Below are 15316 nucleotides of genomic sequence, written 5' to 3'. Positions count from 1 at the left end.
ATGGAGATGTCCTTCTGTTCTCCTCTCCAGCTCCAGGAGAACACTTTGCTGTTTGATTGTGAGTCTATGTTGGAGAGATCTCTGTATCATGATCCAGCTTCGGACCCTGGCTACGTCAGCGCCGGTAGCAGCCTGTCTCCAACCTCCTCTGTGGACTCCTTCTGCTTCTCCCCTTGCTCCCTGCTGGCTGTGGGAAAAGAACAGGATGCTTTGGACAGTTTTCTCTTCAGCCCACTGGAGCCGTATCCCGCCTACCAACCACAGACTCTACTTAGCGCCCAATCTTCCTCTGTAACTGCCTCCACCACAAAAAAGTCCAGGTCCAGGTATCCGGGCAAGAAGCGCCAGACAGCTAGTGAGAGGGAGAAGCTAAGGATGAGAGATCTGACCAAAGCCCTGCATGAGCTCAGGACATTTCTCCCACCCTCTGTGGCACCAGCCGGACAGACCCTGACCAAGATCGAGACACTGCGCCTCACCATTCGTTACATCTCTTACCTTTCAGCCCAGCTCGGCCTCAGCCAGGAGGTGCTGGAGCAGAGGAGATCCTCAGGCTTTGCAGAGCAGGTCCAAACCTTCAGTCAGTTCCTGGGTCAGCCAACAGCGAGCTACAGTCCCCAGGAATCAAGCTGCGACACCATGAGAAGGGAGCAGCTGTCCTCTCTGCCGCACTCACATCAGGTATGGTCACTTTCTGGTCATAAACTCCCTTAAATTAAACTTAGAAATCGATTACTCTTTTTCTTTACACATTCGTTCAATGTTCCAGTTGAATTAATCTGTTTTCTGTTTCCAGGTTTCAAGTGGAGTTTGCCACACCAGCGAGCAGCACTGGATGCTTCAACAACAACCCCAAACTTTTCCCTTTCCTGAGCAGAGTTGAAAGATGCAGTGACTGATCCCTCAATTTCATTGCAACAATGACCTCTTACACAATTTTTTTGGACAAAACTTGTCACTATTTGTTCTTTTGAACGAATGATTTTCTGTCCTTTGCTTGTTTTTGTACAGATAGCTGTGTATTTATTAAGCTTTCACATTGTTAACAAAATAAACATTATTTATCACAAAAACCCTTGTTGGTGCCTTTACTTTAGTCTTCCAAAACTTTAACATCTGCACAGATGAAAGCACGCACACTTTGTGTTTGGCCTCCGCTTCCTTACACAAACAGCTGTCAGCAGGACAAGGTGCTAAACAGGGAGCACACAGCCGCTAAAGTCTTTCAGGAAAGACCCCCGCTGAGAGAGGTGACAGCTGAAGTAAGATCAGTAAATTAGCACCTTTTCTTTCCTGTGTAAATGTGACTGATGGTTTAGATCCCTTGAAAAGAAAACATTAGTTTAGATAAGATTAAGATAAAAATTAAGATAAGATTAATCCATACCAATGAATACATTCTGGTTTTGCTTCATTAGTGCGCTGATTGATATTTTCATGACCCATGACCAAATTTGTGTTACTTATACAGTATTTACAAAACAAATAATGACTTAATTCTAGTAACAACTGCCAGAGACAGTATGGTAAACATCTACCGGTAAACTGATCTGAGACATGTGAAATTTTTCAAGAGCCTAACCATTTGATTTGATATGAAAATTTATTTTATCAAGACATCATAGGAATAAAGTATGCTTTTGTGAGCCTAATGTTCTAAAAACTTTCCATCTTCCAAAGCTTTTCTCTCTTTTTGATCACTTCTAAATCCCTCTGAGCAGTGAATCTTTCAAAGAGCTTGTGAAAAAACATTTCCCTGACAGGGTAAGGTGTGGTTCTCGGTGCTTGAAATGGTGCAAACTTGAATGTTTTCCAATACGCACGACAGCCTTGAAATTCTCTACACTTCACCGGTCTTTTTGCTCTGAATTACATGCTTGGAATAGCAGTTGTGGACAACACCTGAACCCAGTGCTCAGAACGCTGTCCTTTATCTATGTAAAGGCCTAAGTATGAAGTTTCACGCACTGCAGAGCAGAAATGTTCTCGTGCTGGCATGTGTGTGTGGCATCTTATCATGACAGAGTGGTGATATACAAAGAAATCTTTTTCTTTGTTTACTTGTTTTCACCGTTTTACTTCCAGGTCATTTACTCTCAGAAAACACAAGATCACGCAGCACAGTCTTACACGCCAGTAAAGCAGCTGCTTCAGTGCACAGTGACATCGTGTAGGAGTTAGAGTTGGTGAAATAAAAAAAATGAAAAAATAAAAACGCAGTTATGCTTGAATATCAAACAGTGCGTGGTTGAAGGTTTGCATCACAATGCCTGAAAACTTTCTTCGTCAACGAGAAATGTGACCCTCCCACAATTTCATCTTAAAGTAAGTTTTGAACACGTGGACAAACGTGACTGTTGCATGTTTTCCTGTGAGACTGTGCTGGATCGCTTATAGATGCACTCAGAGAAAATGAGTTCCTCCACATGTTTGTCCCCGAAAGTGAGCCAAGTCCAGAATTAATGGTTGAATCAATTTCCTTTCAGTAAACACCGAAAAAAAATGTTACTATGCAGTAAGTCAGTCTATGTAGGCTAACTGAGGGTAGATTCCCAAACTTTGTTTTAAACTTTCATTTGTGCTGCTGTGCACTCTCCCGAAGCCACACTACTTAAAACTTGTGGGCATTTCTGAGACAGTTTGGAACAGGTATAGTGCTCTGTTTCTGTTGTTCTCAGGGGTCTCACAATTTTAAACTTTTCTTTAAAAACATTTGCATGCACAGAAGATGTAAATAAAAGGCTGTGAGCACACGTTAACACAATTTTTGTGTTGTGATGTTCTTGGACTTGTTTATTCGATACATGACACATTATAACACATTTTACACACACGAGGTTCAGACATCAAACCATAAAGGTTTTTTTTTTAATCAAAACACAACATTAAAAATAGCTCTATTGGACCCAGAATATACGCAGTGTTCCAAAGTAAGGTTCCTTTAAGTAGAACAATTGACTGTACATTAATACATGGAACCTGAGCACTGAAAACTATGTTTGAATTGTTTAACTTAAGTGGAGGTTTCACCGGTGAACCAGTCAAACACCTGTTTCTTGTTCAGATCCACCCAGTTGATGTTGGACTTGGTTCTCTCCAGAGCCTGCTCAAGGGTCCCAGCTGCTGAGCCCAGCTGCCCTGCATTGTCTTCTTTGAACTGAAGCAGCTGGAGAGGAAGAGGGTGGACATTCTTACTTCCATGCTATCGAACAGTCAGATTTCAGATGAACTGTTGTTGTCACTTCTGCTAACTTTATCAAAAATGATGGAAAACTAAAATATACAAGAACTGTTACCTGCTTGTAATCAAACTCAGTGGAGAAACGTTTGGTCACTCCATTAATTAGTCCTCCAAAGGAGAATGATCCACCACCATAACTGAAAAAAAACAGGAAGGCTTTGATAATTTGCAGAAAACTGACATTTCTAAGTACAAAGTACATAGGAAATCATTTGCAATGTCTTTACTAACCAACTTGCAATTGTTTATATTTCGAAAATATAAACAAATTCAAATTTCGATGGCAGCAAAATGCTCAAATAAAAGTTGGGATAGAGGCATTTTCATCATTGTGTTACATCCCCCTTCCTTTTAATTCCACTTTTTATTCATTGGGAACTGAGGATGCTAATTACTGGAGTATGTGTTTGTTCTTCTATTCCAATTACAGGTTTTATAACTTCTGGAAATGGGGTTTGTAATTTGTGTTGCCTCCACAGCATTGTGTCTAACCATGATTCTGTACTTCACTAGGTGTGATACACAGCTTAAGAAGTATGTAAATAAAAAGAAAACTCACTCAGTGAATATGTAGTTCCAGTTGGCTCTGACAAAGTCCCAAGCCAGAGGTTGTCCAATGGTGTTACTAGCAATGTAAACAATGGTATAAGTTGCATCCTGCTTCCTGATTTTCTCTGGATCCAGACAATACTGCAGGTACCTGAAACGTACACATTGGATCTCGATAAAAGTTTAATTTAAAAAAAAAAAAAAGACATTTTCAGAAATAAGATAGCAGACAATTGTCAGCACGATGTCTGCATGACTGACCTATTCAGCAGCCAGGGCTGCTTGGTGCAGGACAGAGCCTGCATAAGTTTATCAGCCTCTGAGGCAATGGTAGCATTCTTATACATGGCCCAGGCAAAGTCCCACTCTGTCACTCCTCCTGCTGCGATTGCACTGCAGTACACTGTGGACCTCAGGTTGGGACTAATGCTGAAAGGTTTGATAAAGACAGGTGAGAGTACAGGTGAGAGTCCACAGAGGTCGAGAAAGAAAATGTGTGGACAAAAAAAGCAAGAGCTTATACAATTACAGTTACTGTATTCAAAAAGGTTTTACTTGTTGGTAGCAGGGTTTTTCATCCACTCTTTAAACCAGCCAGTTGTCAGTTCTGCACAGCCTTCCACTCCTGTACTACAGGCCATGGAGATTGCGTTCACCTGATTGTACCTGAGCAGGGACGATACAAGGATCAGGGGAAGGCTCACAGTAACCACACAGTTTAACTGAAAGAGGCAGAGCCAAAAAAGACCACTCTACCCGCTCCATGAAGCTAAATGCTAACTCATAGCATTCTGTTCTAACAGAGATCATAAATAACAGTTTCACAATTGTACTTTTGCTCATTTATCACATATCTCCATTTCTTCTATCAAACAAAGTCAATAAAAAAAAGGTAGTGTTTCCAGGGGTATAATTAAAATTGAATCTACTCTGTGCTGTTTTAATTTGCAGGGTCAGTCACACTCACAAAAAAGTGATAATATGACTTGTTATACTTGTCATCTTATAATTCACCATTTAATCTTAGGGTGATCATTTCCAACGATTAGAACAGTCAGGGGCGGAGCTATAGGCGGGGCGGGCGGGGCAACTGCCCCTGGGCCCAGGGCCCTCACCCACTCAACCGAAAAAAAAAACAAAAAAACACATGTATATAGTTCCCAGTTTGTTTGCATCGCAATGTTCTATGTTTAAACATTCCGAAATGTTTTGTTGCAATCTTTGCTAATAATGTATATAGTTTAGCCTAACCCAGCCACTTGGATGCAGTCAACTCAAACAGGTGCCAGTCCCAAGCCCGGATTAATGGGGAGGGTTGGCGTAAAAAAATAGCCTTCTTTTCTCGTCACTCGATGGATGAGATGGACATGCTTTAATAAGTGCGCGCGCGTGTGGGTGTACGTGCGCGCGCACCGGAACGAGGGGGCCCTGTCGGGATGTTTTGCCCCTGGGCCCTGTCCGCAATTGTTCCGCCACTGAGAACAGTATATACATGTATACATATATGCATGTTAGCATCCTTACTGATCGGTGTGATTGTCTGGGATCTTTGTCCAGTTGAGAGTTAGATCTTTGAAGTGTTGAAACAGAGGGGTGACCTGTTTTTTTATGTAAGCCTAAAGGATGAAGATGAAAGATTAAGTTTATTTGCATTTCTGAACAGTAACGATGCAGGAGGGTTACACTTAATTTACTCTATAATCTCGGAAGTTCCACACCACTTTGTTTCCGGGATTACCATCTGAAATTATTTATTGATCAAGTGTTCGCCTTTTACAAACCTGCATGGGCCCATATACTTCAGTGCGGTCAAACATAAGGAAGAAGTAATTCAAATTGCGCCTGGCTGTCTCCCAGGGCATGTATTCCACTTCTTTATTCAGGAACTTTGTGGTCCTCAGAGCCAGAACTGTGTCTACCGTCTTTGCCCTGAAAATGACACACACATTTGCTGATATGTGTCTTTTCATAATTTGGCATCAATGATTTGAAAAAATATAGCCTCACCTTGCGAGATTAAATGCGTCGTCAATAATTTGAGCCCGGTTGATCACTGGAATATCCTGAAGAGTGAATGACAAAACTGAGTTTAGAGTCTTTGGTAGGCATTCAGAAATACAACAGAGGCATCACAGGTGTTGTACCTGATGTCTGGAGTTCAGCTTGTCAAGCAGACGCTCCCAGTTTCTAGAATCATAGTTGACTCTATAGAAGCCCTTCATATTTATATTAGCCACCAACCAATCAGTATCGGGAAGAATCATATCTGTGTTTGTAACTGTTTGGATGGAGTTGGAAAGGTTAGTGTACCTTTTCATATGATGTTTGCCACCTTTACTCTGACTTGAAATTGATATTACCTTCCTTGCTAAGAAGCCAGTATTGTTTTTCAGCTCCACCAGTCTTAATCCAGGTAATGGGTACAAACCACTCATAACTTGAGTGACATCGATCCAGCCACACATGCAGATGAAGAAAGACAGTATACAGAGTTAGAGGAGATGAGTTTCATATCACGTTCACATATCATCAGAAACCAGATCCTACTTGAATTCTGAAGGCCTGTCCACCTCAGACTCTGGATCCAACAAGAAGTGTTTCTGAGTGATTTGTCCTGTCTGAGTGTTGATGGTGACCACAGGGAAGCCCATTTGTAAGATCCACCGGTTCATTATGATCTCCACAGGGTGGGGCAGCGCTATGCCAGCTTTGTCCACTGCCTATTAGCAGGAAAAGTCAAATAGTTAAAACAGTGCGACTCTTTGCTCTTTACTGCAATTTTTTTATTTTTTTTGCTGAATTTGAATTACCAGTTTGGAGCATGACACATTACTTTAAGTCTGCTATTTAAAAAATGACTGCTCCTCTTGCTGAATTTTAATCACTCAATCACAAGAAACCATCTGATCAAAAAATCCTTTTATTGTTATCCTTTCTTCTCATCCATGTAGGCCAGTAAGTACTCTTTAGGATGCTGTTGCTCATTTGTATTACCAGAGCAAATGAGGGAAAGTAGTAGGGGTGTTAGTCAGTCAGTCAGAGACCACATTATAGAAAGTGTTTCTTAGTTTCCTTGTTTTCATTTAGCCATTCTTTCCCCTTACATTTACACTCTCTTTAAACCTGAAAGACACCTGGTTAGGGTTAGGCAATACTGTTTTTCAGTTTGGCTTAGACGTTAAAACATTGTGTTTGGTTTAGAAATCAAAATTACACTGTTACGGCTAGGAAACATAATTTATGATGCACTCCAATCCCTCAAAACGCTATTGTCACATTACTACATAACATTGTGTTGACTGTCTCCAAAATGCTTCTAGACAACACAAAATTAACTGAACGACAGCTAGCTACTAGCCCGCATGAATGGCGAGACTCTGCACTGATAATGACAACAAAAAGTGTCAGTGTTGGTTGAAGAAAAAATAAATAACTAACTCTTCATACACTTGTTTTAACATCAGCCAAGATGTTGGTAAAAGCTATGTAAGGAGGATGTTAATTTAGTCAAATGTGTTGTAAGTGGCTTTGGATTAAAGCATCTGCTAAATGCATAAACATAAACATAAAATAAGTACTATTATCATTTGTATAGAAATGCTAACATAGTTTGTTAATACTAGCCACTGTGGGATTAGCTGCCACCAGCTAGTATCGCACTATTAACTGAAAAGCTAACTGTTTTCATATCAGTTAGCTTTTAGCTAAAAACAGTGGCACATTCCCAGTAAACAATGGGCCTCCATGGGAAATCACTCATCCCAACATTCTGTTCACTGAATTCCTTACACAATGACGTATAGATATGGCAGAAGTCCCGGGAACCTTCTTTTCTTTACTGGGTTTAAGCAATGAGATGTTTAAGACGAGATGCATAATATCAATGGGGTCAGCAATCATCTGTCACCTTGACATAAATCCAATTTAAGTGAAGGTTCTTCAGTGATTCATTTATGTATCACCCATGACAGTGATGGAGATAGTCAAGGTATATGTCCCATATTGGGCACATGCTCAACATTGGTCAAAACTTTAACAGAGCTTGTGACCACTGGTTGTATATAATCTTTACCAAAGTTTTAGATTTTATGGGTTTATTGGGTCACATCATATTTGTAATGTATAAATCATGAAATTTGCAACGCCTCTTTTTTGTTTCTGGTTTTTCTTGAGTGAGTGCTAATTTGTGCTAATCATTGTTGCATGTTCAAGGAAACGTGGTGGTTTTTACATTTGAAAATTTGCATTTTTAAAGGAAGCAGTATGTGTTAATGCTGTTATCTTACCATTTGCAGGTGCTTCCACAGGTCTTTGTAGACTGTGTTTTTATACTGGAACTCTTCTAAATATGTCTGCAAACAAATAATCGGCTCTAGATTATACTTGTTGCACTCGTGTGGAGATAAAAACAAGCTTCTGTAATTGCCACATTAATCAAATAAATCAATTCACTTTTATTTCTGGACAGCTTAAGCACACCGATAGATTAGATTTCCTTTATCTTAATAAGCAGTACTCACGTGGAGTCCTTGGGAAAAGACAGATTCAGTGATAAACTCTGAGAGCATCCTGAGGACAGCAGCTCCCTGTAAAAATATAAGCATATTAGTAGTTTTAGTGGGAGGCATTTCAGCTGTGATAATACAATTAACACAATTTCTTAATGAAGAACATTGAATATTTATTTTCTTCCACAAAAAAAAAAGTGTGAAACAGATCAAAATGTGATCTGTTCAACACATTAGGTGAAATCAAATTCTTGCTCTGTTGGGCTGTGATGTTGCTCTTCACCTTGCTATATGTGATGGAGTCAAACAGTGCACTGATGTGCTCCGGCATCAGGATGTCTTCCTCATTGGAAGAGAGGGGATGGGAGTGGGCTGAAGCATCCACTTCCATTACGCCGATGATCTCATTCAGAACTATTAAATCTTTCTGGAAATTAAACAGAGAAAGGAGGCCCATTTAAGTTGTTTCTAAATTGATATTGGGAGGACTCCCAGCAGAAAACAAACCTCACCATATTCCACTCTGGTTCAGCATAGTTGGCTCCGAGATACGAAACATAGGTGGCAAAGCCCTCGTTAAGCCACAAGTCATTCCACCACCTCGTGGTCACCAAGTTCCCAAACCACTAAAGGGACAAAGCTTCAATTATTCTTCTAATTCTAAAAGACTTCTCAAGATCAACATAATTGCAATTAAAGGGAAGTAAGTAACCCTTCAGTGCGATACCATGTGAGCTAACTCATGGGAGATGACCGTTGCCACCCATTCCTTGTCTCCATTAGAGGACACTAGAGGATTATATAAGAGTGCAGTCTCTCTGTAGGTGATCAGGCCCCAGTTCTCCATGGCTCCAGCGCTGAAGTCAGGAAGAGCAATCTGGTCTAAAATTGATCATAGAGGTCAGTGCAGGTCATTCTTTGAACGGTTGGATGGACATTTTCCACATTTTAAATATGAGCAGGCAAAATAATTCCTTCTGCGTTTATGTGTGTCTAAGCTCCCACCTGACTTGCTCAGGGGGTACGAGGAGTTGTAGTAGTTCTCAAAGAACGCCAGTATGGGTCCAGTCTTCTCAAGGGCGTAGTTTCCCTGGCCCTCTTCTATGGCCTTCCTGCGAGCCCAGATCCTGATCTGGAACAGATAAGACACTGCTTTAAGAGTCCAGCAGAGGGCAGCACAGATACACCGAGACCAGCAGGGTAGAGATGACGGTGTCAGAGGATTCAATCTCTGGGCTAAATGTTTGACCTGATTCTCAATAATACCCCAGGTTTATGAAGCTGTTCCCTCTGATAATGGCTGTAAATATCCCTGACGAGTTCAGCTTCCTGCATCATGCTGTGATTTGACCATCTCAAATCTCAGAGCAGATTACAATAACTTTGTACATTTTCAAAATCAATTCTTCTTGTCCTCAATTTGGCTTGATAAAGTTCAGCGGCAGTAGCAAGTTGTAGTTTATTACTCTGCTCTGCGATGGATATCTGACTGAGGTCAGTCCTTTTCAGGAACAAACATGAAATAAGGTCGGCAGTTCTGACGTTGTGTTTTGAGAAATAATTACCAAAACCTCTGCATCCGGGTTCGTCCCTATGTATGTAAAATCGCATACAACGAAAGCCAGCAAGTAGGTTGACATGACCTCTGTAGGTTCAAAGCTCGTCTTAATTAAATTCTGCCCATCCACAGTGATATTGACAGGGTCTATGTGGGAGGAAGAAAACAACACAGGCAGAGCAGCATTTTACATTTGGAGTTGCAACAATAAGGGCTTGTCACTGACAGATATTGCATAAGTCATCACATTGTTTTTCAAACACTGTATTGCAAGTGGCATTTAAAGTGTCAAGTCGATAGGAACAAAATAATAAAAAAAATATCTGATCACCAATTTCTGACTAAATAAGTAAATAAATTATGAATAGATGTTGTTGGTTGATTACTGCTCACTATCCAAAACCTGACCATTCTAAATAGTAGAAATCAAGGGCTAGGTTTAAAAATGACAAACCTTGTATATGGCATTGATAGAAATGTTGCTGAGATGAATGGATAAAAAAAAAGGGAACACATTGCACTTAACACTGAAACAAGAACAGGAACTTGCCATGATTCAAGGCGTTGGACAGAGCCACAGTCTCATGGGGATGAATGAGAGTCATGTGAAAGACAGCTTTCATAGCCGGCTCATCAAAGCAGGGGAAGGCTTTTCTGGCATCTGTTGGCTGCATTTGAGTTGTTGCCACAACTCTGACGAAGCAGAAAACTCAACAATTAGTCAAACATGAAGCCTAGATAATCCCTGACTCTTACTATTGAATGTAACATAGATTATTGTCTTCTGCTGTTATCTTTGTATCACTGTGGTCAAATAGTTTTCGGTGCACAATTTTTGTTTAAGTCCTCAGATTCTATCATAAAAAATCCCCTTAAAACTTCCCTTGTGTAGGGTTCACTTTAACATATGGGGGCAATATCTAGGCAAAATTCCAAATCAGTATGTTAAGTTATCCTCCTCTTTGATTTCCTAAGATATGCACATGCCAAAGAGTCAAACCCCGCTCTCAATCATCGCAATCCAATGGGTAAGTCACTGAGCTATACACACAGCCATGAAAGCCAAGGGATTTATCTTCTATTTAAACTTTCCACTGCCATGAGTGGGAAATAGGTTAGCTTGGCATTGGTTAGCTTAGAATTGCTTGGTATTTCTATACGTATCTATTGAATTGAGATATATATTTAAATATATATATGCTAATGGGGGACTACATGAAACAGCAAGAAAGGGGGACCAGCGCATCCTCATCAGTGGTATAAATGTTGAAAGGGTTAGCAGTTCCTCGTTGTGAACATCATCGAGGACCTCTCCTGAACCCTTCACATAGACACTATGGTTAGGAAAGCTCGTCAATGGGATATTTGGCAAGAACACCAACATCACCTCAAACTACAGGAGCCTGCTGATGAGCTGGTATGGGAGCTGCTCTGCCGACAACCCGAAATCACTACAGAGGGTGGTGAAGCCAGCAGTGGTTCCTACGTAAGGCACACAGCATCATAGACGACCACGGCTATCCACCACACCGGCATTTCCCCTTGTTACAGTCGGGCAGATGATACAGGACCGGCCGCAATTACCACTAAACTCATAAACAGTTTTCATCATCAGGCCATAAGACTCCTTAACTCTTCTTAATCACTTCTTTATCACATCACTAACCAGGAGTGGTGTTCTGTGCCGTACACATACGCAGTTCAAGTGTAATATTGTTGCTGACATGCACTGCACTTTTGTCAATGTGCAACTTTTACCAGAACATCGGGTACAACACAGTTTACATAGCCTGTCACTTTTTTTCATGTCCAATATACAAAAGGTTTATGCTCTGTACAATTTTTTTTTTAATCTATTTAAGACTCTGTTTATTTTCTTGAAGTCAAAATTGATATGCTGAGTGGCTTGGTTTATTCTTGTCCTACACATTTCATTGTTATGTTGAGCCAGTGTTAATGTACATCTGACAAATAAAACTGGAACTAATTTGTGAGCTTCACGATTGGACAGTGCCATTATTTATTATCCACTCTGTTTCCAGTCTTTGTGCTGAGCTAATCTTACCTGCTGGCATCTGCTACATGTTTGACAGACAGAATATTATCCATTTGAAAGTGAAAAACCATTAGGTTGGAACGAATATCATACTTTTTCACTCCATCTTCGGTGTATTCACTCCTGTAGAAGCCTCCCAGGTCGTCGGACAGCTCTCCAACAAACTCGGTGTAGAGCTCGTACGTTTTACCGTCCTGCAGCGGGCTGTTGAGCTGGACTACCAGGTACTGCGTGGGAACCTCCAACCAGGTTTTTTTAAGGCTGGGCGCAGAAGCTCCATTCAGACCCTTCAACCTGGCATGGAATCCGTCGAACATGGTGAGGTTGAGCTTGTTGGAATGAATGAGGATGAGGTCAGTTTCTTTCACGCATGTGAAGACCACCATGGAGTCCCCATTGAAGATGTAGAGACCCTCAGTGTTGGGCGTCAGACGGGGCCGCAGGGTCACATTGTAGGAGGCAGGAGAGAGTGAGTCTGGAAGTCTGTAGCGCTGCCAGGGCTCTTTTGGGGTGGATGGTGTGGTACTGGGTGCAGCAGTGGATGGAAGGGTCTCTGCATTCTTTGACTTTTCCTGTGCATACACCACAGCAAGAGCTATGATGGTTATTACAACCCCGATGGCTGCAACCACACATACTGCTGCCACTGCTTTGCTGATGTAGAATCCTTTCCCCATGTCTTCACCAGAAAAGAAGACAGAAGGTTGTGAGTTACTGCAATTTATGTCCTGCCTTTTGAGATTCAGCCCAAAGTTAATCATTGAAATTGTGGGTAGGGAAAACCGCTGAAAGTCCAAAACTCTGAGTTGTAGAAAAGTCTTGAGATAAGAGCAAGTTCTGCCTAATCTGTAAACTTTATATCTCCATAATTGCCCTGAATAATGGCTGTGTTTAGAAGCTGAGCTGTGATGTCTGTGTTTATTCAAAACTGTAAATTCTTGTAGAGGTTGATTTGCAGCAGACCTCCGTCCGTATCTGTAAGTGTATACACAGTGGTCAAATCTCAAGTATGTACAGATGTAGCTATGTGAAAGCAAGAAGGACTGAACTGTGTAACACAATCTGTCAAATATGGATGCCTTTTATGTATATAGATGGTCAGACGTGCGTATGAACTGAAAATGCATGCTTTATGCTTGAGGTGCTTATCTCAGCAAAGGTTCATGGCCAGAGCCGTAACAAGTCAGTGACAACTTTGGTGAGTCGTGTCACTCATATGGAACTTTGCTCTTATGATCATAATGATGTGGGGCTAATAGATAAGATGGGTATTCACTGTCCACAGTACACACAGTGAGCTGTCAAGGCAGCGCTCTGTCAGTGCAGCTGGCATGGCCTCACTGTTCTGTCACAGGCTGTCCAGGATGTTATCAGCCACAACAAGAAAGTGTGGTCACACATGTCACTCAGTCAGAACTCAATTATCATGATCAAAATAAAGCCTATGAAGATGTTTCAGCTGAACTGTATACATAGCCTTAAGCAGCCTTTTGCATAGCAAGCACATTTGTCTTGTACTTTATGACAAAGTTATATCTAATTCCTACACCCTTGTTCACCACTAAAGCATGACCACATACAGGCAAACAGGCATTTACTTCCACGTGTAATGAAAGTCATGCTGGTGATGCTCTCTCACGACTGGAAGTGCAAGGTAGGGTTGTAGACGAGATTCTGTGTAAAAACCACTGAAGTCAGGATATGTGTCACGCTCCAGCTGTGTAGCACATGTGTGACTGTCAACTGCATAAACAATCTGGACCAAATCGCCCGCATTTTCTTCTGAACATCTCCTCTGTTAATGTGTGAAAATAGTTATGGTTTCATAGTTGTTCAGGTGCCTTTTGACAAATTCCCGGCAGTGTGTCCCATCTTTATTTTATTTAATTTTAATAAAATAAGTTTTTTTTTCTGGCAGCTCCGATAATAACGGTCTGATTGTTGAAGTGCTGCAAAGGTTAATGTCATTCTATAAGGTTTTCCCATCCTCACAAAGAAACTATGGATTTAATTCACAAGTTAAGTCAACAATGGCTTGTTGCTTTCCTGTTTATTCAAGGCCTATTCAAGGCCTTTCACTTCTAAATACCCATTTTGAAGACATATCTAAATACTTATTCCATTTGAGAAAGATGTAGATGACAGTGTTCTTGGCATCTTAAAATTCTGCTGAAATACTCTTGTATCATTCCCCAGATCTACAACTGTCTGGCAGCTCTGCAGGCGCAGATCTGTCAACCTCACTGCGTGGTTTTAACCCTGTCATAGTGTACACAATGAGCTGTGAGAAGGCATATCCATATAAAACCTTTTTAAGGACATAATTCTGCCTTCTTGAATACATTAAATACATGAAATGTGGCACAAATGGACTCTTGTCAAGATCTAGATCTAGAGGCATCTCAAGAAACAATGAATAAAGTAACTCTCAGGTGCGAATGCAATAGCAAATATTTGTAAGAAACTTATCTTAATGGATATCTCAGGTTTACACAAGCTGATAAGCGTGTTTACTTAAGTGTATGAAGTTGAAAAGGTTAGTGAAAAGTCTCATATGAAACTATTTTCGTTTGGTTATTGTGTATTATTACTGGTGATCACTGCCCTCAGCACTGAAGAGTGACTGTATTGGGATTTTTCAAACTGCTACAAAATTACAGAAAATCAAACAAAGTCGGCTATCTCTTAATGGGCACCACTGTGCTAAAAAAAAGGCTGCCACTACAGTCTGTCCATACAGACTGCTTCATAATGAGTAGTCTTGCCTCAAAGTACATGTAAATGTCAGTGCTAAGCACCTGAATCATACACACATGAACACAAAAAAATGAAACTATCATGATACGACAGTAAACGACCTTCTTTTCTCACCTTGACAGAAGTCGGTCTCACTGGGTTCAGCGGCCTTTCCTCATGTAGATCAGATAAGTTAAGGAAGAGTTCTCTTTCAAACTGCCATCACTTTTAGCGCGGCTCAGCAGAATATTGCACAATCCTTCAGCACAGAATATAAATTTTTGCCAACTGAAGACACATTAGAACTTGTTGTGTCTCTATGTCTATATAATCATATATCTAATACTAATTTGTACACTCAGGTGATATAACCTGAGTACCAGCCTCAAATGTGGCAGTTATACCAAAGCTTTTAATTTTTTTTACATGCTGTAATGCACTTACCATGTCGGACAAACAAGTGGAAACATGAGTTTTATACCCGTGTGTCATTCTTCGCGTTTATTGAACTGAAACCACTCCTGGAGGTTGCCAGAAGAGTGTAGTCTTACATAATTCCACACAGAAGTACAGACAGTCAAGTTCCAACAAGATGTCCAGAGCGAGACGAGGTGTATGATCTGTGAGCCTGAAGCTTGATTACTATGCAGTTGTCAACGTTAATGTAA

At 40.8% G+C, this 15316-nt stretch overlaps 2 protein-coding genes across 2 annotated transcripts; one reads left to right on the top strand and one right to left on the bottom strand.

The window, feature by feature from the left end:
* LOC142383788 (uncharacterized) lies at positions 1-883 on the top strand. Its single transcript, XM_075469517.1, has 2 exons — positions 1-681; positions 797-883. The coding sequence occupies exons 1-2, from the start codon at positions 1-3 to the stop codon at positions 881-883; spliced, it is 768 nt and encodes a 255-aa protein (XP_075325632.1).
* A 1955-nt stretch (positions 884-2838) lies between these two features.
* On the bottom strand, positions 2839-15075 carry LOC142380039 (aminopeptidase Ey-like). Its single transcript, XM_075465512.1, has 21 exons — positions 14784-15075; positions 12006-12591; positions 10407-10549; positions 9864-10003; positions 9304-9430; positions 9026-9180; positions 8811-8924; positions 8582-8725; positions 8311-8376; positions 8077-8142; positions 6338-6510; positions 6151-6227; positions 5935-6068; positions 5798-5853; positions 5572-5719; positions 5315-5406; positions 4346-4456; positions 4052-4219; positions 3801-3941; positions 3297-3378; positions 2839-3166 (listed from the first exon to the last, which is right to left on the bottom strand). Exons 2-21 carry the CDS (start codon positions 12587-12589, stop codon positions 3014-3016), a joined length of 2874 nt encoding a protein of 957 aa, XP_075321627.1. The 5' UTR covers positions 12590-12591; positions 14784-15075; the 3' UTR covers positions 2839-3013.
* Between the last annotated feature and the right edge of the window lie 241 nt (positions 15076-15316).

Source organism: Odontesthes bonariensis, chromosome 1 (genome assembly GCF_027942865.1).
Source record: "Odontesthes bonariensis isolate fOdoBon6 chromosome 1, fOdoBon6.hap1, whole genome shotgun sequence".
NCBI classification, from domain to species: Eukaryota; Metazoa; Chordata; class Actinopteri; order Atheriniformes; family Atherinopsidae; genus Odontesthes; species Odontesthes bonariensis.
Note: the sequence above shows the minus strand (reverse complement) of the source record. Positions and strands in the feature narration are given on the sequence as shown.

Excerpts from the sequence above, each read along its gene's own strand:
- LOC142383788 (XM_075469517.1), top strand. The coding sequence starts at position 1 with ATGGAGATGTCCTTCTGTTCTCCTCTCCAGCTCCAGGAGAACACTTTG. Across the intron at positions 682-796 it reads CTCTGCCGCACTCACATCAG|GTTTCAAGTGGAGTTTGCCA; the intron begins GTATGGTCACTT and ends TTCTGTTTCCAG.
- LOC142380039 (XM_075465512.1), bottom strand. The coding sequence starts at position 12,589 with ATGGGGAAAGGATTCTACATCAGCAAAGCAGTGGCAGCAGTATGTGTG. Across the intron at positions 8,377-8,581 it reads ACTCCATCACATATAGCAAG|GGAGCTGCTGTCCTCAGGAT; the intron begins GTGAAGAGCAAC and ends ATATTTTTACAG. Across the intron at positions 6,069-6,150 it reads CTGGCTTCTTAGCAAGGAAG|TTACAAACACAGATATGATT; the intron begins GTAATATCAATT and ends CCATCCAAACAG.